The sequence below is a fragment of the Tiliqua scincoides genome, chromosome 6, assembly GCF_035046505.1.
Source record: "Tiliqua scincoides isolate rTilSci1 chromosome 6, rTilSci1.hap2, whole genome shotgun sequence".
Taxonomy (NCBI): Eukaryota; Metazoa; Chordata; class Lepidosauria; order Squamata; family Scincidae; genus Tiliqua; species Tiliqua scincoides.
In genome coordinates, this window is record NC_089826.1 from 3,801,259 (window position 1) to 3,824,272 (window position 23,014).

The 23,014-nt window shown below is 43.3% G+C and overlaps 1 protein-coding gene across 2 annotated transcripts in view; it reads right to left on the bottom strand.

The window, feature by feature from the left end:
• The window catches only part of PTPRA (protein tyrosine phosphatase receptor type A), a 110,243-nt gene that overhangs the window by 19,200 nt on the left and 68,029 nt on the right, over positions 1 to 23,014 (bottom strand). For both annotated transcript variants that reach the window (XM_066631569.1, XM_066631570.1), the window contains exons 7-13: positions 14,095 to 14,179; positions 13,263 to 13,336; positions 12,282 to 12,418; positions 7,562 to 7,652; positions 4,671 to 4,747; positions 2,469 to 2,505; positions 1,568 to 1,665 (exon numbers count right to left, since the gene is read on the bottom strand). In XM_066631569.1, the coding sequence (XP_066487666.1) occupies positions 1,568 to 1,665; positions 2,469 to 2,505; positions 4,671 to 4,747; positions 7,562 to 7,652; positions 12,282 to 12,418; positions 13,263 to 13,336; positions 14,095 to 14,179 (599 nt within the window). The remainder of the gene's footprint in view (positions 1 to 1,567; positions 1,666 to 2,468; positions 2,506 to 4,670; positions 4,748 to 7,561; positions 7,653 to 12,281; positions 12,419 to 13,262; positions 13,337 to 14,094; positions 14,180 to 23,014) is intronic.

Consider the following 23,014-nt stretch of genomic DNA (forward strand, 5'->3'; position numbering starts at 1 on the left):
CCATCACAATGCTCTAGGAAATGCACCTCTGCAAGTGACGGCAGGGGGCTCAGCATGGCAGGCAGAGCTCCTACACATGGTTTTCATGTACTTAGAAAAGCTGGCACACCTGGAGGCTTGTATCGCCATTTGTAGGGTTGCTGCATGCCTCTGGACCTGGAAGTGAGTAGCAGTGACACCACTGTATGACGTGAAATGCATCCTCGCCATTTACATCAGGGTCTGAGAGCTGGGGAAGGGCACTGCTGGCCCATTAAGTTTGGGAAGCACTGGTGCAGTGGTTCAGGAGTTGGACACAGACCTAAAGAGCTCCGTGCAGCTCAGAAGGCCTCCCAGAGGCTTCTGAGAGGTACTTTCAGTTTGCCAAAAAACTGCCTTTCAGAAGCTCCTGGGAGGACTTCTGAGGTGCAGGGAGGCCACGAACACTTCTGGTCATATCCAGGAGGTCTCTTGAGGCCCTCCAGCTGCAAGTTGGCACCCAAAGTGAGTCAAATCTGTGGGTGCAGAATCTGCAGATAAGGAGAGGCAACTGTACCTTAAACCCCCTCCCCTGCCCGAGAATTAAAAGAACACTAATGTAAGATTAGGCCTCTGCTGAAAAGGATATGGGGTGAGCAGCACATGCTAGCATGTGTGGTTGAGCTGTCTCTGCACCTGAACTTATTGGATAGGAGCACTGATAAGACTTCAGCAGATTATGGAAATAATATTGTTTGATGCACTAGAAATTTTAATTCTAGAAAACATTTAGATTGTTGTCCCATGTACACAGGACCTTGCCCAAAACCTTCTATTTGCTACAAAAATTCAGATTGTTTGTTAACGGAAGGAATCAATAGTCCCAGAGATAAAGGTATGAATGCTAAAGTTAGAACATATTACAACTTTTTTTTTTTAAAAAAAGCAAACAGTATGCAAGAACAGTGCAATCCTAGGCGTGTCTACTCAGAAGTCAGTCTCATTTTGCTCAGGTAAGCGTGCAGCTGCAGAGAGGCTAAAATTCAGACCAATTATTTTCAAAAGAAGTAGAATTTGTCCATTAATTTTTAAAAACAACATGCTCAAACTAATGGGCTTGATTCTGTAGCAGAGGAAGCGAAAAAGCACCGGTGTGCAAATTGAGGTATTGAGTAAAAGTGGCTAAGCAACTTTCTGTTGTCATTTTTTTGCTTGTTTTGATGGTAAAACTCTAAATAAGAAAGTTTGTACAATAAGTCCCCCCTGTTCCCCAGAGAGAGAATGCTGCATCAGAAGGGAGTAGTAGTAATGGTCTAGGAATTTTTCAACTAAATCCTTTTCTAAGCATTTCATCTGGAGTTTTCGTCTTCCGTAGTTACACCACAATTTTGCAGCTACAATATTTAGATGCTAGGGAAAATTCTTCCTGTCAAACACTGGGCCCACTGCTCTGCCCTCAGCCACTGAGCCCTTACCAGGTAGTAAGTGCGATAACACTGATGACATGCTGTGCTATTTCTCCTAAGCCTGCATTATCCTGTTACCACACACACATCGCTTCTCTGTTCACCTCCTTCCACCAGCCACACAGCTGCTGACAGTCACTTACTTCTTTCCTCTCTTTCAGATTGGTCACCATGACAATTGTTGCTGTGTTTTGCTCCCAAATCATTCTCCAGAAGTCATTCACAGTTTCTTCTTTTGGTCCTAAAGAGACATGAGAGCTTTATGCACAGGAAGAAGACAGACAGATTATCTCTCGTCCTTTCCTGTGAACATATGGTTGCCTTATACAGAGTCAAATCAGTACTTCACTTAGCATAGCACTGTGTACTCTAGCTGGCATTAGGTGCCAAGGACTGAACCTGGAATCTTCCACATGCAAAGCAGGAACCTCTCAGGAGGTAAAACGTTTGCATTTAACTCACTCAAGTCTGAGGCTTGTAACCCTCTGCAACTAACACAATGCAACAAGGGCAGGATGAATGTTTGTTAGATTTCACCTAACAATTCAATTTGCAGTCATAAGACAGAATCTCTGCTTTTCCCCAATGGATGGCAACAAAGCATCACTCTGTAGCCCTCATAACCACCCACAAACTCCATTCCCAAATAGGGCGGTCTTCCTAGCACTGTGATCATCTTTCAACTCCAGAAGGCACCTGGATTTTGGAAGATCCTGAGTTCATTTTGACAATATACCAGTGGCCAAATTGGGAGATAAAACCCTGTTTACTCAAACGGTTGACTTGTGTAAGTAGTAGAAAGATGATTAAGCTGTGTTTTTTAGTTCATGGAACTGCTGAGGTGATGTTGCATGATTTAGGTACTCCAGCATTCCACCACTCACGTGACCATTTTCTTCCCCAAGTAAACTACCAGCATTGCACCAAGAAACAACTTGGAAAGATTCAGTTGGAAGTTAACATTCTACATTCTGATTAGAATAAAGTATCTCAGCCTTTAATCACTTCAGTCAAGAAAATCAAAGGAAAGCCAGGGTAATTCACCTTGGGCTGCAATGAACTTGTTCTTCTCTTGGTACCCCTGTTGGGACAAAAGCAACAAGAGAATGAGATGGACCACGTTTTTGCCTCTAGCACAAGTGTCGTCGTCTATCAAATGCCCCAAAGCACGAGCATCTTCTTAAAAATCATACACAGATGAGACCTGATAAGGGTAACTGTGCATTTCTCCTAACAGAAAGTGTGATGCAAGGATAAAGTTGCCGTTTAAAGCACTACAAAGGATATGCGAGTACTTGATTCCAATGCAGGTCTGAAGCTTCCTGCAAACCTAAAGACAGTGCTTTCCATTTCTCTCAAAATTAGTCTCCAGAACAAGATAATAAGAGTCCAACCCCCTGTGCTAGTGCAGGCAATCTGTGGCAAACACACCCATAACATCACTGAAAGATAACAATTCGGTCTCTGCTTACAGACCTCCAATGATGGGAAATCTACCATCTGCCAAGGCAGACTGTTCCACTGTTGAATTATTCTTACCATCAGTAAGTTCTTCCTAAAATTTAATTGAAATCACCTCTGTTGCAATTAGTCCTAGTTCTACCCTCCAGAGCAGCATATTCAACCAGTGTGCTGCGAATGGTCCGCAGGTATGTCGTGGGAGCTGGGAAGGGGGGTTCCATTTACTAGTAGGGCCATTAGGAGATTAGTAGGGCCCTAATCAGCGGCAAGTATGCCATGTCAATGGTAAAAAAACTGAGGGTGTGCCTTGACCATTTTAGCACCTTGTCAATGTGCTGTGAGATTTAAAAGGTTGAAAACTGCTGCTCCAGAGAAACCAAGAATAAATCCGCTTCATCTCTCACATGACAGCCCCTCAGATATTTGTAGTTAGTTATCACGCTGTCAATTCTGCAAACTAAACAATGACAAACTACTGCAACTGTTCACTATGGGACATGGTCTCCAGCCCCTTCATTCTCCTGCTTGCCTTCTTCTGGACCCTCTCCAGTTTCTCAATATCCCTCTTAAAGTGCAGTGCCCTGAACTGGAAACAACATTCCAGACAACAGAACTGTCTGAAGAAAACAGAACACTTATACAACTGCTTATTATAATCTGGATATTATACTTCAGTTGATGCAGCCTAGTGTCACATTCACTGCTGGCTCATGTTTAACCTGTGGTCCACTAAAATGCCCAGATCTTTTTCACACATCAGACAAGTGTCCCTAATCTTATATATGCACTTCCAATTTTCCCTATTCAAATGCAGAACCTTAAATTTATCCCTGCTGCAGTGCATTTTGTTCCCATTTGCCTGGTTCCCCATCCTGACATGATCATCTTGGATCCTGTATTCAACCCCTAGCACAGTGGTTCTCAAACTTTTAGCACCAGGACCCACTTTTTAGAACGAGAATCTGTCAGAACCCATCAGAAGTGATGTCATGACTGGAAGTGACATCATCAAGTAGGAAAATTTTTTAACAACCCAAGGCTGCAATCCTATCCACATTTACCCAGGAGTAAGTCCCACCTACTATCGTTGTTAAAAGCATATGCATAGTAGCCTGTTAAAAGTACAAATCTGTAACATTTCCCCAAATGTAGTCCCATACCATGGTAGCATCAAGTCTAATACATTAAAAATAAAATATTGAAATGAATGGGGACCCACCTGAAATTGGTTTGCGACCCACCTAGTGGGTTCTGACCCACAGTTTGAGAAACAGTGCCCTAGCATATTAGCCACTCCTTCTGGATTGGTGTTAACAGAAAATACGATGAGCATCCCCCTCTATACCCTTGCCCAAGTCATTTATAAAGATATTGAAGTACTCTAGGACTAAGACAGGGCTGTGAGGCACCCTACTCATTTTTCCCCTCCACGCCAACAACCAGTTGTTGACAACCACTTGCTGGGTATGGTCTGTCGGTCAGCCACAGATCCACCAGATCAGCCGCAGATCCACCTGAGAGTGGCATCTTCTAGCCCACATACCATCAGCTTGTCCACCAAGATTTTGTGGGGACCTTATCAAAAGTCTTGTCAAAATCCAGATATATGTGCAAACACCACTAGTCTATCTACCAAGCTTTTACCTATTTTTAACTAGAGATGCCAGAGATTAAACCTGGACCTTCCTGCATGCAAACCATGAGCTCTAGTGGGAAACCATGTTTTTTATAGCAAGGAACAGTTGCCCAGTCCCATCCTGCCCCGCCCCACCCACAGATACTTACATTAATGAACGAGGCATTAATATAATCCGAGTCTGGAACTCCTTCAAGAGGAGTCAGATGAACTCTGGAATGATCATCTAGAACGGAAAGTAAGTAATAGCTCATTAAGGACAAAAATTCAGGGCATCGTTTAAAGTACGGAACTTCAGTAATTGAAGAAAACTGAATCTCAGCTGGAGACCACTGAGGCCTGACCTAAAAGTTAGAAAGAAAGAAAAAAGACAACCTGCTACAAATTTAGCCCACTAAATTTTGTAGCAGGCATAGAAACTCAAAAGCAGTTTTTTTTTTAAAGTTATGCTATGGTGCAGGAGTGAAACTAGTCTACTCTCTTCTTGCAAAGGGTTACACCTATATGTAGGTAAGGGTACTTAAGTAGAAGAGAAAAACGCCAAATTCTCACCTCTCTCAATCTATAATGAATGCTTTAGGTGAAGGTGTGCCAAGTTATGTTTGAAGGACAGGAGAAGATAACTGCAAGAGAAGGAAGGAGGCAGAACCCCATTCCCCTGCAATCCTAGGGGTACCTGGGTGGAAGATTTACCTTGTTCTCTCACAGGAAGTACATTTTAACTCAAAAGCACATGCTTGAGGGCAGAGGACAAAGGGTGGGAGGAGCAGAAAGAAAGAGCAACAGCTCAAAATATTCTTCTCTCTAGTACTGCTAGACTGACTGAACGGGAGAAAGTACAAGGCCTACTAGGGGGTCCTCAGATGGATCAGGAGAAGATTGCCAGGAAAAATTTTCTGGATTAGCTGCCACAGAACCTGAGGAAGGAGACAAGACTGGTCTCCACTGCCATCTGTATCAAATTTCTATTCTATAAGATCTTGTGATCTTTTGTGATTGTAATCTTCTGCTCCTGTCTGATGCCACTCTTTGATGCACTTTCCAGTGCCACCACTGAATGCTAATTCCTTATGTTATGCAACCCATTTCCACGGATAAAAGTCTTAGAATGAAGACCATACATACTGGGAAGTACACAGATGCATTCCAGTTGGGGGCATACAGAGGCCAAATGTTTTTGATTATTTACTACTGCAGCTCTGTAGTGCTGAAGCTGATACACCAGAAAGCTATCCCAACATCCTTCTTCCACACAACCTCACTGGTGTCTGAATGTGCAAGATATTTATCCCACAAGTAAGTTCTCTTTGATTTACCCTGGTTTTACATTATGTCTTGCCAAAGAACAGACCCTGGTCAAGAAAGACCTCTTGATTAAATTCACGTGTGACCTAGCCTAGGTGGGCAAAGTGCCAGGAGGAGTCATGGATGAAGAAAATACCACTGATGTCCCTCTTAAGGAAGTGGTCACCAAGACCCTTCCCCTGCACTTCCATACCCACACACTTTGTGAGGTGCTGCACTACTGCATTAACGTATCAGGATTGCACTCCCTCTTGACTTCAGTTTTCAAAATTAAAAATGCTTCACAGCATATGGCTATTGTTCTCATTTGCAGGAACTGTTCTTGCCATCCTGCCTCTCCCTTTGCTCATGCCGCCCCCTCCATTATACTCCTTGCCACCCACAAGCAAACTATCTCCTTGGCAACCTCTCTAATCATCATTGCATCACTTTCCATTTTGGCACAATATGAGAGAGATGGTTAAAGGTTGACAGACACTGAGCTACTGTTCCCTCCCTACAACGATGTCTAGCCACTGCTCAAGACAGCCACTTCTAAAAGAAATAAGCTCTAAGGTCAGCAGAATGAATTGAATTCTTCTGACATTAGTGCACTTAAACCAGATCACTGTCAATTATAAGAAGCAAGAACTGTATTCAGCCCCACTGATCGACATAAAGGCTGTAGACAACTTCAGGCCTACTGATTTTTCTGTTTATCAAGTTCCGTCAGGATTCATATCTGGAGCCTCCTAGTCTGTGCACTGATAGCCCTGGTGTGAGCCACTCATTACTGCCGGGTGGAGAAAGAAAAGACGTGTCCTCCCAGGTCTCAGCATGACTCAGCCACCATCTCTCCTGGCAGTCCATTTGTTCCTCTTGACCTTGCCCAGATAATTCCAAAGTTTCCCTGAATCATTCTGGCTCCATAATATCTTGGAATGCCATTACTGGCCCTCCCCCACCCCGTCAGCACTGTTCATTTCAAATCCCTGGTATTTCCCTATCTTGTTCCTTAAAAGTAGTCATAGAATCAGAGTTGGAAGGGGCCTTCAAGGTCATCTGGTCCAAATCTAGTCTCTTGAAGCAGGAAAAACCTCTGGAGAGCATCTCCAAAAGGCACACGTTGAGTCTCTGTTTGAAGATATCCAGTGAGGAAGAACCCACCACTTCCCTCAGTAATCTGTGCTACTGTTGAAATGCTCTTACTGCTAAGAAATGTTTCCTGAGAGTCAACTAAAATCTTCCCTCCTGCAGCTTAAGCCCATTAGATCTACTCTCTAGGGCAGTAGAGAACAAATCTTTGCCCTCTTCCATGTAAGCTTCTGGGTAAAGACTACTATAACTTATGTCTGGTACAACACCTATAATATAAATGTTATTAAACTGGCTCCCCAAATTACAGGCGTCCAAGTTACCAAGAGCTTTGTTGATGCTTCACTCAGGCACAGTAAGTTCTTCAGTGGTGCTTTCATGCAAGTGCGATAGCACCAGGTTGGCAAGAACCAATGTTTCAACTTAAGTGCAGACTCCTGGAGCTTAACTTGCACTTAAGTAGGGGACTTAGTGTACGGTGGCAGAAGTTCCATGCAGTGAATTGTGGTTACCAATCTCTCCTCTCCAATTCTGTTCCTTTCTAATAGAGTCTTGCTCTTTCCATGCACCTAGACATCACATGTTCTTGCCTGTTTTAACACAACTACAGCCACAACCACCAGAAAACACCTTTGCAAGAACACTGGGTCCACATACTTACAAGGCAAGATGTTTACATATCTGTTCTTCTCTTTATTTTCTTCCTTGGAGGCAGCTTCACAAGTGGCCTGAATGGGGCATGCAGGGAGAGCCTGACAGAGTGGAAAGAAACACAAGAGAGCAATAAGGATTCTGCTACAAATATACTGCCTCTATGATTTTTTGCTCTGCTCACTCAAAATAGACTGTGATAAAAGTTTTAAAAGGCAATGATCCTAGGAAAGAAGTCCTAGCTGCAAATTCTTCAGGGGCATACTGAGAAGTCCCAAGTACCTTAGGTACTTGTTAAGAAACTTTGAAAACAGGAAGTAGCTTGCTACTCTTTGATGGTGTGATGTCAGAACTCCCAATAAGGCAGCCTTCAGAGGCAGGGGTCCGTCATCTATTTCCAACAATCAATAAAACATTTATGAAAAGTGGAGCACTACTGTACAACAGATAGAAATGCCACATCGGGTGGGTGATGTTGCCTTGTCAGAACTTTGAAGTGAATATAATCACAGTCATACCGAGCTAGGCAAAAATTCCAGGCAGTCTAGCACTCTGTCGTTGAACAGGGCAGTGAGACGACATGGGGAAGCTCCACTGTGAGTTAAAATCTGCCTTCTCATTTCTGGAGAAGGGAAAGTCTATCATGAATTCTTGGAAGAACAGCACTCCAGAAAATGATAAAGTCCTCCAGAAAATAATTCAATTTTTCATATGATGAATGATGTGATAGTTAAGATGCAAGTTAGCTTCTCTAGCTTGACAATCCTCACATAAGCAGTTTGCTTCCAGCTACAAGACAAAGTGTTTACAAATGATGAATAATGAGAATTTATTGGGGGTCCACCTGGACTCGCAGCTGCTCCTGGACTCCCAGGTGGCGGCTGTGGCTAGGGGGGCCTTCGCGCAGCTTCGGCTGGTGCGCCAGCTGCAGCCGTACTTGGATCGTGCAGACCTGGCCACGGTGATCCATGCTAAGGTGACATCGAGGTTAGATTATTGTAACGCGCTTTATGTGGGGCTGCCCCTGAAGACGATTCAGAAACTGCAATTAGTGCAGAATGCGGTGGCCCGTGTGGTCACTGGAGCTAGGTGGTTTGACTCTGTCAGTCCGCTTCTCCGGGGGCTACATTGGCTACCCATTCGTTTCCGGGCCCAATTCAAGGTGCTGGTCTTGACCTTTAAAGCCCTATACTGCTCTGGGCCAGGCTATCTTAGAGATCACCTACTCCCGTAGAATCCGGCTCGTCCTCTCAGGTCATCAGAGAAGGCCTTTTTACATGTGCCGCCGCCTAAAGAGGTACGTGGGGCGGCGGCAAGAAATAGGGCCTTCTCAGTAGTGGCACCAATGTTATGGAACTCCCTTCCCCTTGACTTGCGAATGGCTCCCTACCTTGAGACCTTTCAGCGAGGCCTGAGGACCTTGTTGTTTATACAAGCCTTCTGACTCTATGGCCTTTTTAACATCTTTTATACATTTTTTAGTTTTTTACAGGCGTGATTCCTCCTTGAACTGCTGTTTTATGCTCTTTTTTATTCTGACTTTTATCTGATTGCTGTTTTTATGGTTTCTCTTAATGTGTTTTTAATATGTTTTTATCTGTTAAATTATGTTTTAATCTGTTTTGTTTTTTTTAATATGTTGTAAGCCGCCCTGGGTCCCTTTGGGGAGAAGGGCGGGATAAAAATAAAGTTGTTTACTATTATTATTATTATTATTATTAATTTAGTCTTTGATCAAAGGCCTTTAGCTAATCCTATCAGTTTTACAAACAGATTAATGGAAGCTTGCAATTAGGCACCCTGCTACCTAGCAATACATGGTGGCAGCAAAAGCTCCTTCTATGCAAATTTTCAGAGATTATTAGACTCGGGGGTGGGTGACCTCAGTATAACGTTTTTAAATAGGCCAATTCCAAAATAATGAGCAGTTAGTGAACTAGGAAAGTGAAAACTCAAGAAGAGGAAATCTGACTGGAGCTGGAGAAGGAAACAAAGGTGAACACAAAGATATGAGACATAAAATCCATTCCCCTCTGCAAAATGGACACTGGAATGCCAGGTAATCCTAAATCTCCTGGTTTGAGCCACAAATAGCTAGAGGTCCAAGTGCACTCTAGACAATCTGAAAACTATGTGTGCAGCAGGAGCGAGGGATGTTCCTGAATTATACTGATATAATTTGAACTCATAATTTCCTTCAGAGCTGTTTGTAGTAGACAGTATACAAGTCTTGAATTGGGCATATGAGTGATGGAGAGACAGGGAGAACACCAACTCAGCCATGGAACTTCATGGGAGGTCTTCAGCAAGTTGCTAATTCTTAGTCTAGTTCACATCAATTTTTTTTTTTGGGGGGGGGGGGAGGGTACAGATTAAAAAAAACCTTTTTCACACACAAACCGGGCAGCCTAGAAATGCTTCTTAACAATCACTGAATTGAGTACCCCAGACAAACATGTACAGCTTTTGCCATTTCAAAAGTGGTTAAAGCCGAAGCAGAGAGAGATTTCTCTCCCCGTGCTACTTAATCACATACCAATCCTAGCTTTCCAGCAGCACAGATTATGCAAAATTCCTCTAAGCACAGATTCTAAACCTAATTGTTTACTATCAGCACAACTATCTTCATTTAAGGAGCCAAAAATCCACTGTGGATCAAAGCAACACAGAAGGGTAGGAATCAATCAAGGAAGACACCCAGCTTTCATTAGGGCTGCAATTAGCTCTCAAGTGCTGCTAATTTTTTTTTTAAAAGGCAAGAACAAATTTTCACCAGGAAAACAGGAAGAGGGTGTGTAGAAGCCTGGAAGGGGGCCCAAGCAGCACGGTCAATTGAGGGCAAACCACCAGCCCTGCTGAGCTAGACAAATCTTTGGGGGGGGGGGGGCAGCAGAGAATCTGTGTTAGACATTTGAGTACAGGGAAACACCCACACCTTCACTTCCTAAATTTGCAATTGCAAATCACAAGTATGAAGACATTGTCAGGTTTGTCTTGCAACTGGTACAGCAACAGAACTGTCACGAGGGAAGGGCACCTGACACCTACATAATAGTTCTGCAGTACAAGCAGCAGTCTTAAATTATTCTGCTTTGCAAAAAACAAAAAATCCTACAACCTGTACTGCAACTATGCATTTCTAATTGGCTTTGAGAATTAACAGAGCAGGAGCTGTTAAAATTCACTAGTAACCATGGGATGGCTGTAGTTAATTTTATTCTGCGAATTTGTATTCTGTCTTTCCAACATCAAGAGTGTGTATACACCGTCACAAGCAGATGGTAAGAATTAAAAACATGATCTTGAAACAAAACTCACACATTATAAAAAAAAAAAATTAAACAGCAATGGAGCAGCACAAAGAAAAGTTAGCATACCTGAGTAAAACACATAATTACCAGTTTAATTGCACAAACAAAACTAAAACAAAATCATATGCAATTTCCAGTTTTTCTGTTAAACTGAAAGTGACATTAGCAGCCCTCCAGGGCCTCCTCAGGCCTCCTAATGCCTTATAAGGCATTAATAACGTTACTTCTGGTTTCTCTGTGAAACCAGAAGTTGCGTTATTTAAGCATAGGTCTGAGCCCAGAAGAGGCTGGGGACGGATATCCTCTGTTTCTGCTGAGCTCAGACTCCCCTCCAGAGGCAGAAGCACAGCTCTCCTTATTTCTGGGGGTGGGGGTGGCAACTGGACTGCAGGGATGGGTGTTTTGTCCTTATCTGCAGTTTCAGGTATCTGGGGGGGGGGTCCCAAAACGGAACCACTATGGGTAAAGGGGTACACCTGTACTTTTAACAGGCTACTATGTATATGCTTACTCCCAGGTAAGTGTGGATAGGACTGTAGCCTTTGGGATGTTTGGGGAATTTTTTTTTTTTAAATAATTCAGCAACTAGCTTGGGAGGGTTAGGAGGGTTCTTTATTTTAAATAAATTTTTAAACTTATTGTAAACTATTAATTTACTAAATTGATTTTTGTCATATGGGGGGTGTTAAAATATCACTTCCAGTGGGTCCCAGCAGATTGTCATTCTAAAAAGTGGGTCCTGGTGCTAAAAAGTTTGAGAACCACTGTACTACAGCATTTGTCTGCAAGCAACACAAACTTTACCTGGAGTGACACCCCCATGACTAGCGGTACCTAGCCATGCATTCAACCATGTGTTCATCTTCCCAGAGAAAATAATGTCTGAAAAGGTCTAAAGAAATAACGGTTTCTGAACAGCTGGGAAAGAATGAACATAATCTTGAACTGAATTTGAATTGACACACTTTGCATCCAACATGGGATTTGTGCCATTTTTTGTTCCTTTAGCCCAGGGGTGCTCAATAGGTGGATCGCGATCTACCGGTAGATCGCGAGGCAAAATGAGTAGATCGCGGAGCCCTGTCTCTCCAAACTGTTAATATGTCAGTTTCGTCTAGTGACTAGACGAAACTGACACATTTAGCTAAACTGACACTGAAACCGACACTTTAGCTGCTCTTCAGGCATGCAGCAACAAAACTGACGAAACTGACTAGACTCCAGCAGGGGCTCCATACATTAAAGGGGGTGTCTGTCAGATGCTTCCTTCCCCCCTGGTAGATCTCCGGGCCTTGCTGGGTTTCAAAGTAGCTCTCGAGCCAAAAAAGTGTGAGCACCCCTGCTTTAGCCCAATCCCAAAACACAGCAGTGATCAGCAGGGGGAGGGGGTGGGAGATGGAAGCAAAGCAAAGCACCCACATTGAATTCCTCACGGAACAGTTTGTTGTCATCTGCTGTTCTCCGGTTAATCTCCTCCTCCAGCTTATCAACAGGTAGTGGTGGGTACTTTCTGTTTGTGCTGGGAGATCTTGCAAGCAATGGCATGCTCTGCGGCTCTGAATCACAACACACAAAGGAAGAACACTTGAGCAAATGGCACTTGGAGTCATTGGCTGCAAACTTGGTTATCTGTCCACACCCAGAGAAGATAGTTCCTAACATTTGTCATGCCATAGTGTGACCAAGAAAAAAGCCAGGAAGTAGCTATGCAAAGAAGACTAGAGACCCCAGAGACAGAGAGGATGGTTAAGTTCTATCCATATGGTCTTCAAGAATGAGCCTTTTGTTTTCTTCCAGAGAAAAGCGTGGCTGCCATTTCACCTATGAGTGCTGCACTTTCAGACCACATTGCATTGAGAACAAATATTATTCTTCTGCCAATTAATGGGTAGAGAGTACTGACCCGCAATGGGTTCCATTCTCTAGATATCCTTGCCATAAATGAGCCCTCTCTTTCACATCATAATGATCAGCATTTTGCTACTCTCCCAATATAATTGTCCTCTTATGAGTCATCTATCTGTATGTCTTCCAACAGCTATGGAACATTAAATCAGCTACCAATATCTCCTGTGGTTAAACTGGCTGGACGTTTCCACAGAAATATGGTTGGATGTTAAAGTAAGATACTGGCAACAACTGGGATCATCAAGGTAGAAAACAGTACTTCTGCCCGATGGGACACAAAATACCATCATGGGAAGGGCTAGTGCACAATTTCAGAACCCACTGAGGCAGCTGCACAACTGAGTCACCAAACTCGAAAATACTCTGAATTGCCAATTCCTGGTAAGGACTGCAACAGCTCCCTGTAATGGGATACTCAATCCCCCACAAGAAGTCAGGGGTGCCACTCTGAGATTCTGGGTTACGTTATGAAAAAAAGAAGCAGAAACTCACCCATGCCATCTGTCCGGCCATTAGACAAGTGAAAAGAATTGGAATGACTCCCAGCTTGCTTGTGTTTCTTGAACCTATGAACACAAGTATTCAGATGATCAGCTGAGGGCACCCAATATGCTCTTTGAAAGCAAATCTCCCAGTGGATTTTTATCAAGGACTTAAACATGATGTTCTTCCAAGCACCAGATGACAATATTTAAGAGGCTGATGTCAGAAAGGTTGGTGTGAGTGGGTAAAAAGAAATAAAAGTTACTAAATCCATAACTGAACAGAGGTATAAAGGGCTCTACACACTGATTATTTAGAAGAGTGAGCAGATCAACATTTCTTGCTGTTGTGGGATTAACAAATTAATTAAAACTTGGCTAGTAGTCTCTAAGGATTACAGATGAGTTGATGTAGGGCTCTACAAAGCCCTACATAGTGTGGCAAGGTGTGGTATCTGAGATACCACCTCTTTGGGGAACACGTGCCGGTGAAGAGTTGTCAAAGACTGAGCTACATATTGCAAAGTCCCCTATTGGAATCTTGGACAAAGTGATCCTCTCAGCTCCAGCCCCTCACCTGCAGACTGGAAACTAAACAAATTTAAAATGTCCGGCTTGCAGTTCCAGTCAAAACCTCCGGGCCTGGAGTGCTAGCAGCCTCCACTTCCTTCCCTTTGCAATGAGGAAAGCTTCAGATGGTTTGAGAAAAGTCAATCATTCATCAATCCTTGGACACTTTTGGGGCAAGTAAAAGGATCCCTAATCTTCAAATAATTGGAGGTAACCACTATGGCTCAGGTGCCCAATAAGAGAAACTGAGAGTTTTCTCAATCACTACTCACCTTAACATGTACAGGACAATAATAATAAATACTATGACTAGCAAGGAAGATAAGGCCACCATGACAGCTATGATTGGTGTCTCATCTAGAAGGGGAAAAAAAGGATTTTGTTTAAGAAACAGCAACAGCAGTATTTCAACACATTGTACATTTAATGTCCTTCTGACACAAAATCTTTTCTGATCAATTTTTTGGTTTTTTATCAACTGCCAATATCAGTAGTCTATCAAAGCAAACTGCCTCAATGAGAAGAACATGCTGTACGTCCTTAGAAGTGTGCACTTAATCAAATGCCCTTTGGTTACAAAAGAGGAGGTGCTAGTCATCTACAACATGCCCATCCTTGACAAAACATTTACTCCTCCCCTATTTCAGTGGCCCAATCGCTGCTCTGCAGTATCAGAGTCTAGACTTGTAGCGTATAAGCTCAGAAGGAATGATGGCTGGAAGGTATTTGAAGCATATGAAGCAGTGACTACTTTCAAAAGGAAAGACTTCCATGTCAACTGACCAGGGAATCTTTGTGAACATTGGCAGAAATTAACATGTTAAATTGCCCTGACTCTAGAAGCTGATTGAGTTTTCAGAAAATTGATATAAAAATCCTATAAATATAGGCCAACACCCTCCTTTCTGACATTCCCTTTTTCTTCTTCAGAAGTGCTTTGCCCAAGGAAGTGGTAAGCAGTATATCACCGGGGGGGGGGGGGCGTGGACCACACCAGGTGATATTCTCATGGGAGATGACATCACTACTGGCTAAAATTGTGAAAAACTTGGTATTTTTAAATAATACTATCATGTTATATAACATTTGATGGGTAATTTAATGCAGAATGCAATGAAACAAACTGTATTGAAATATCTGCATTCTATCAAACATTATAGCCAAATAACCAGAAGAGGAAAACACAACTGCCTTATGTAACAAAAAGTAGAGGTCTTTAACTCAACTGACCAAAGTTACTCAGAGCCAGTGAGGTGTTATGACACAGCAGGAAACCAATAAGGTGTTAGTAGGAGTTAGTTCTCATTTTCATGTCTGAGCAAAAACGAACTCAATTTGTGAGTGTTATCAAGTTGACCGCTGGTTTTGTTGGTTACTGATTTGTTTGGTATACTGTACTGTATATTAAAATTAAAAAGTTAATAGGGGTTCCACCAACCATAGTGATGCCACTGCATTTAGGCTGCATGTATGATATTGTAATTTGTTCTGTACGATCTGGTACAGGAGAAGGTCCATCTTGGGAATGACACAAAGAGCTCTCTTACTGGGTGACACAAAACCTACAGACATTTCTGGTGGTAAGAAATTGTGTTCCTCCTGTGCTATTGGCCTAAACAATCATTAGCGGAAATCTGAATGGTAGAAATTACCTTGTTTTCACCTTTTGATCTTTTGTATACAATTGCTTGAATTATTTGGATATTTTTCTATTTCTCTGAGTTAACAGTATGTCCCCATATTCAGATGGACTATATGATGTCAATTTGCAATTTCCACAAAGCCATATCCCTAGCTATTTTGTAACAATGAACTTAAGAGGAATGGGTAAAGGAGAGTGGCTAAACGGGCCCACGCCCGAGACCACTCCCAGAATTTCTCTTCTTCCAACACTCTTGCAAGGGCACCTTATCCTTGAAAGGGAATTGAAGCAATCTAGAGGAAGCTGGTGGCAGCATAAGAAATCCTGTAGTGAGGCATCTCAGGGGAATAAGTAATGCAGGTCTGTGCAACACTGTGGCCATAAGCAACAGCTTCTAATCTCTCCAGTGAGGGCCTCCCACCTTTCTGGGACACTCCTTAACCATCATTTGCAGATTTCTGGTCAGCTGTAGAAGTTACTGTTCAAAAAGTACAGCAGCTTTGGAGGTTCGTGCAGTGGTTACTGCCATCCAAAACTACGAATAAACTACTAAATACTTAAAAACTCATCTACATATATAAAAAAGAAACACACTTCTGACCTTAACATTTCACTCATTTTTGATCTCCAATATAACTACACATACAGCAGGAGACATGTGGTTAAAAAGCAGTTACTTCCTGTTGGAACCAACAGCCTACAGAATGAAATGGTAGAATGGACAGTACCATTTCCAACTACAGGTGGCAGGACTGTTTTTGAATGAATTCCAGTGTTAAGAGAACATCCCCACAAAAGGGGGAAGTATAGTAGATTGATTTTACAAAATATATTAAAATCTAAACACACATATGTATTTATTACATTTGTGCCCTGTCCCTTCTTTAAAGTACATAAAATTATTCTTTGTGTTATCTCAACAATACCGTGAAGGGGCACCCCAATCCTATCCCTGGTGGACCACCAGGGCAGCAGTGCCAAAATGGTGACCACTGTGTCCTGCGGCTCTGTGGAGGCCGCTAGTGGTTTCCTCGGGAGAGGAGATGTTCATCCCCTTCCCCCAAATAAGGACTCAGGCCCCGCAATTGGGCTACTCAAGTCTGTGCCAGCTGTTTTGACAGTACAGACTAGAGAACCTCCATGTCAGGTTTTGTAATTCAACACGCAGGATAGGCTCTGACAGAGCAGAGCTCCGCTGGACCCACCCCCTTACAGAGCTAGTCACTTGCCCCCACCCTGCAATGACTCCCACCATCCCAAAACCCTGCACCACCATTTGGCGGTGTGACTATGGGTGCTCATGTGGTGTCTCCACTCAGAGCTGAGGAACAGCGCCAACTGGTGCTGGCCCAATGCAGGCACCTACCAGGTGCCCTGGACATGCCATATGGCACATTTGCGACACTCAGAGTCAGCACTGGAGCTCAGCGCAGGTGCTCAGGGAGTTTAAGACTGGGCCCTAAGTTAGGTTGAGTGATCAATGACTGACTCAAATTGACTGACTGAGCATCATAGATGAGCACAATTTGAACCCAGATTCGGAACTTTATCCACAATGTGAGTCTAACACTAAAAGTAATGCTAAATGAGGGGAAGTCGAGGAAAAAAGTGGGCAGCTTTAAAGGCAACACCCAAAAAACAAAAGTGGATTTTGTTCTTGCTGAAGGACAAGCAAGATGTCTGCACTGGTCTCCAATACAAGCCAACTGGATGCTGAAACTTGGAAGCCTGGGGAGGCTGAGGGTCTGTCTCTCCAAGTTTCTTTTATAGAGAATTTAGATTCCAGGCCAGACACCATTAATGCTGAAGCTCTACAATGGAGGATTGTTCAGAACATACTAAAAGCAGTTCTGCAGCCATGTTTTCCTCCACAGACTTTGCAAGAAAAGGACAAAGAAGAAGAAAAGACAGGCCCTAAGCAATTCCTTTGCAAATTCACAGCAGACAGTGTTGGTGCATACAGAGCACGTCCTCCATCCGGTGAAATATGCAACAGTTTTACAAATGAGCTGCAGGCTGTCTGCTTACACCCTTGAGAACTGCTGGGTATGCATCATGCCCTAGCAAGCTCTGTTCCAGAAAGAGGAGGGAGCTGGGGGGGGGGGAGAAGCAACAGTGGGAGAAAAGCAATGAAGGAACTTGAAGAAAGCAACTAGGATCTCCTCCTCCTGATTCTGGCAACTGTAAGAAAAGACCCCAATCCCTTCAGTCAGATGTATCAAAAAGGAGAGGCCCAAAACGCCAAAACTCCACATCTCCATGTCAGGTGCATCCCTTGGGCAGATGCTATGGAAGACCCTTGCCTACTACAACTTCTTTCCTATTGCTCTTCCACTGGCTCACATCAGCTTCCCTGTCTTCATCCAATGTGCTGCTGCAAAAGCCACTTACCTCCCTTGCAACAGCAACTAAGTAGTACATGCTATTGAAACAATTGTATGTGCTTCCCCTGCTTACCAGTCTGTTGACTCCTTTCATTTTCTAGATTGTAAGGCCCTTGAAGCACAGGCATGTCTTTCTATATTAAGTGCAGTGTCATGATACACAATTGGTGCTGCAGAAAACAACAACAAAGGCCATTGTTGTGGCCTCCATGCAGGAAGCAGCTTTACTCCACACCAGCAAGGCTACACATACATTCCCTCACTGACCCCTTTAAACCCCAAAGTGAGGCCTTCCTTCCTGCTCTCTCTCACTCAGATATGAATGACTGATTGTGCCACGGAGCACAGTATTCTCCATAGTGAATTCGGCCACCTTGGAATTTCTTGCCAGGTCACCCTGCTTTCTCTCCATCCTCATGTGAACATGTTTTTATAGGCAAGGGTTTATCTTGATTACTAAAATAATGAGCGCTGTTGTTCCTATTTATAGTTTTTATCTGTATTTTATGTGTGCTTATTTTTTCATATGACCTTGGGTGTTTAAAAGGTGCTTTGACAACTTGTTTTTAAATAGAAAAGCAACAAACAGGTTAAAGAAAATAAACTAAGAAATACATGTCAAGCAAAGACGAAAACTCATCTCTTGGCGTGACAAGCATTTCAGAAAGAGGCATAAGGTTTGTTAATTGCGGATTGAAAATAACACTGCATGATCATGTATTACAGGCTATAGTAATTTTTCTCCCGTTAACTGAACAACTTGAATGATGAATTTCCTAGCATTTGTAGAAGGACAGCCTCAAGCTGGCAGAGACAGTAGGCTAGTTCAAAAAATGTGACTGATTTACCCATGAGTTTCCTATATGCCCTTTTCACATGTAGGATCCAGACTTTGGGTTAAGCCTTCTGTAGCAGGAACAACAGGCAGGACTCCAAAGCTGAACGACAGACAACCGATCCAGAAAGACAACCCAGCCCCGGTTGCCAAATAGGATATCAACATGTTAAAATTTAGAGCTAATTATGAATGTGTTCATTTTAATGAAACAAAAAGGACACACAGAAAACAGCAACGTAATACAAAAGAGGCAGTGACTGTCCCATATGCGGAATGCAGATCCATGAAGTTGTGGTCTCAGTCACAAGTCCATACCGTACACGCCTCTGTTCCCATGAAGAGATACTCCTATCTCCTTAAACCTTGGCTTGATCTGAAGTTGCTAAGAAATGTCCAACTATAGGTGATGACAGCAAACATTTTTCTATATAAGGATTAGGGAGGCACTCATCTAGAGTGGGTCAGATGGTTTACCTACACAGTGCAGACAGGAAACTGAAGGGATGTACCAAAGTTACTAAGTACACACAAGTTACTAACCCACAACAAACGTTTGCAAGATTGCTTTTACCCCCACCCCACCCAAGGTTTTGGAAAGTTTCCTTGCCTGGAGAGGCAGTTCTTGCTTGCCAGAAGCATCCACCCTCAAACTCAGGGAAATAAATGTATGCTGAGGATGGAAATGAAGCTGAATCTTTCTTGTTTCAGGAGGCTGCTCTGATACAAAACCTACTAAAAATTAAGTTGCATGTTCCTGACTGATGCATCCCCTTATGTTGCTTTCTTGTACCTACTCCTCAAGCTTATGATAAACAAAGAAGACTAGGGGAAGAGGAGATTCGCCAAACTCCCTCCACCGAAGACAGACATGAGAATCACTATATAGACAGCTGACCCATGCTCACGGCTTCCTCTGCAATGCTACTTAGCCACAGACCACATTGCTTGGGTGGAGTGTGGGAACAGGGAAAGACACAACCAGGTGTGTTCCGTTTGGATATTTTGGTTGAAAGGGCTGCATTGACATTCTCAGTCAGTTGAGGGAAAGCAGTGCCAAAACCAACAGCCGCTCATAACTGTCAGGCAGTCACATTAAAAAAAAAAAAAGAGAGAGAAGACTACTCTGCCTTTATTGGCTCCAACTTTCATGCAAGCATGTACCCACACACCCACTGACTAAGCAGGAGCTGCAAACTTCTCACCAGCACTTCTAAAATGGGAACTGATTACGAGTATGAAATGATGATCACGTGCATTCAAGACACTCTGTACCAAAGCTGCAAAGATCACATCCAGGATAGCAGCACCTACAAGGGACAAACACGCACAGATGCCTAAAATTTCACTGTGCAAACAACAGGTGCCTGGCTTCAATTATCATACCCCTATTGTGCCCGAGAATATATGGGCAGCCAACAAAGAAGGGACAATTCAAAGTGCTGGTGAACAACAACATTTATACAGTGCTTTCTGGGTGTACAAAGCACTTTACAGTATGTATTATTATTACAATACAATTTTTACAATGTGTATTATTCTTGACATTGTCCTTACCTACTACTCAGTCAGATGCCAGTTGACTACAAGCCACTTTGTCACTCCAGCGGCCTTACTGCTCTGGCGGTACTACTTCACCTTCCCCAGGTTGCCCTAGTTTAGCAAGCCCAACCCTAACTTTAAAATAAGTTCTTAGATAGTTCATTAAACACAATCCAGCAGGAAAATCTCCTGTGCAAGTCCCACAGAAGCGAATGGAAGGTGTACAAGAGCATAACTGAGTTCTTGAGCATCTCCCACTTGTTTCTATGAGAATTCTAGGAGATCTCCCTACTGGAAGGCATAATCTTGCCTCTTTTATAGGCTTGGTGCTAATTTATTCTTTCCAGCCCCCACTCTACTGTCCTACTCCTGTATCAAGCTTTGCCCTCTGTCTTCTTATTTTGGGTGGATTCCATACTATCTGCCTCACCACAAGGGAACATTTGGCAGTCAGCATGGGTGAGAGCTGTCAGCACTCAGAAAATGGAGGTATCCTGTCTAAGGCTGCAGCAATAGTACTGCAAAGCAATTTCTGAAGTTGCTTTTCATGCAGCAGTTAGAAGAAATCTTGAGTGGGAAGGTGCTCATTCCATTCCTTTAGGGCAGTGGTTCCCAAACTGGTGGGATGCAACCCACCAGGGGAACTGGAAGCAAGTTTTTCCCCCTTAAGGGGAGTGGGCCTGCTCCAATGGCAGTGACAGTGCTGCAAAAATTGCAACACTGCCAAGGGGCTTTTTTACTTACCTGGGGGTCAGCACAGACCTCCTGCGGGTTTCCTCTGATCTCCTCAGCAGAAGATAAGGGCTTTCTCCTTGTTTAGAAAGTCCTTATCTCTGATCTAAAGCTACTTCTTGTTCCCCTCCCCAGAGATAAAGGCTTTGTAAACAAGCTGTGGAGATCAGAGGGGGCTGTGAGCCTCCAGAACCCTGTAGAAGGCCATGCTGTGCCCCATGTAAGCAAAACAAGTCTTTGTCAGCTGCAGTGCTTCGATCTCTGTGGCACTGTCACTGCCCCCTTCCCGCCCATGCAAATACCTGGTTCCCAATTCCCCTGAAGGAGTTTGGGAACCAGTGCTTTATGGAGTGAGGAGGCTGGGCTGAGCACCATCTCTGTCACTAAAGCTAAAAGTTTCTAATTAACTAGTGTAAATGGACAGAGACCACAAGGAAGAACAAGAAGGTCTAACTAAAAGTAGTCCAGGGAAACACCAATCTGTCCAAAACTTTAAGAAGTGGGCTTCCTTCCTCAGCATATCAATATCCTGGCAGACCAATAAAAAGGGAACTGAGTTTGAGATGATTTGTTGGATCTTGAGGTCCAACTGATTTCCAAGAGCAGAAAATTCAAGAGCTCAGTAACCCATCCCCAACCCAGGACTTAATTCCACTGGTAAAATCTGGTTAATGTCCACGGATTAGAAAAGATCAGATCATGCACTCCTCAACCCAATGCCTGAAATATCTGACTCTTACCGGGGGGGGGGGGGAAGGGGGCTGGTGCTGCCAAGGACAAGTATAAGAACCAGGACCCTGGACAGCAAGAGCAAGTAGGACATAGAAAGTACCCAGGAAAGTGGCATCAGGGTTTTTGCTTTATTTGCTGCTTGCCTTGTGATCCTTGTCATTCTCTGCTGCTAGTCCCAATTTTCAAATGTTGCTACTTGATTGTTTTATCCCATGGGTTTTTTTCCCCCTCTGCCGTTTTGATTTTTCAGCCTTTAGTTTATTTTATGTTTATGATTTACCACCCTGGTCTCAGCTCACTCATGAGAAGCGGGCTGCTCTATCTACCAAAGCACTTATGTTCAGCGACTATTTGGTTTTAAGGAGACTCTCCCACCCCAGACTAATTGACTCTTTGTTAACCTGGAAGACAGGTTAACAGGTTCTCAAGACTACCTCTTTCTGTCTGGCTCCCTTGCTTTGAATTGCAGCAGGGAAGACTACCTCTCTGCAGTCCAATTCCAATTTACCCAGTATAAAGAGGTGAAGCAGACAGCAAGGAGGTAGATGCCATGACAAAACTCTAGGAACTGTGCTCATTTTGCCTTCCCATACAGTGACCTTCCTGGGGAAGGCTGCTCAAATGTAGAAAGGCAGCTTAGACATGATCTGTGAGAGGAATTTTTTTCTCATTCTGTCAAGATCTTACTTGCTGTAAAAGTAGTTGGGAAATTCTTCCTGGTCCCACAGGTCCTCCCAGCAAGAGGAGAAAAGCGCAAAGCTGACATCAGCAAAATTTCTTCCATATCGCACAGGTGTATAAGTATAATGTCAACACTCATCTGTATCCATCCATCCACACCCTTCATTTTCTGGAACATACAGAAATCTAATGAAGCCCACGTGGAAGCAGCACAGAGGATTAATTTATTTCCATCTCTTGCTGCTCTAACTGCGGCTATTCTCTTTAGATCTTGGGTAAGAACCTCTGTTTATTAAAAAATCAAACCAAACCACCATGAAGTGAAGCTGCTCAAGTGACACAGCAGCTCTAAAGACAGTATTCACCCAATAAGAAGGTGTATCACCTTAAACCAGGATAGCATACCATGCAATAGTGGATTTTGTCAAGGGATTTGAGTTCAAACCCCTACTTAGGCATGAAGTTCATTCGCAAATCCTGGGCCTGTCACTCTCATTCAATCTAACTGATCTCCAAGGGTTGTGGGCAAGGATAAAATGGGATAACCTCATGTATGCAATTCTGAGCACCTTAAATTTGTGGCAGGATAGACATGTCATAAATAAAAAAGTGAACAGGAAACAAGGCCTGGAATATGAAACAAG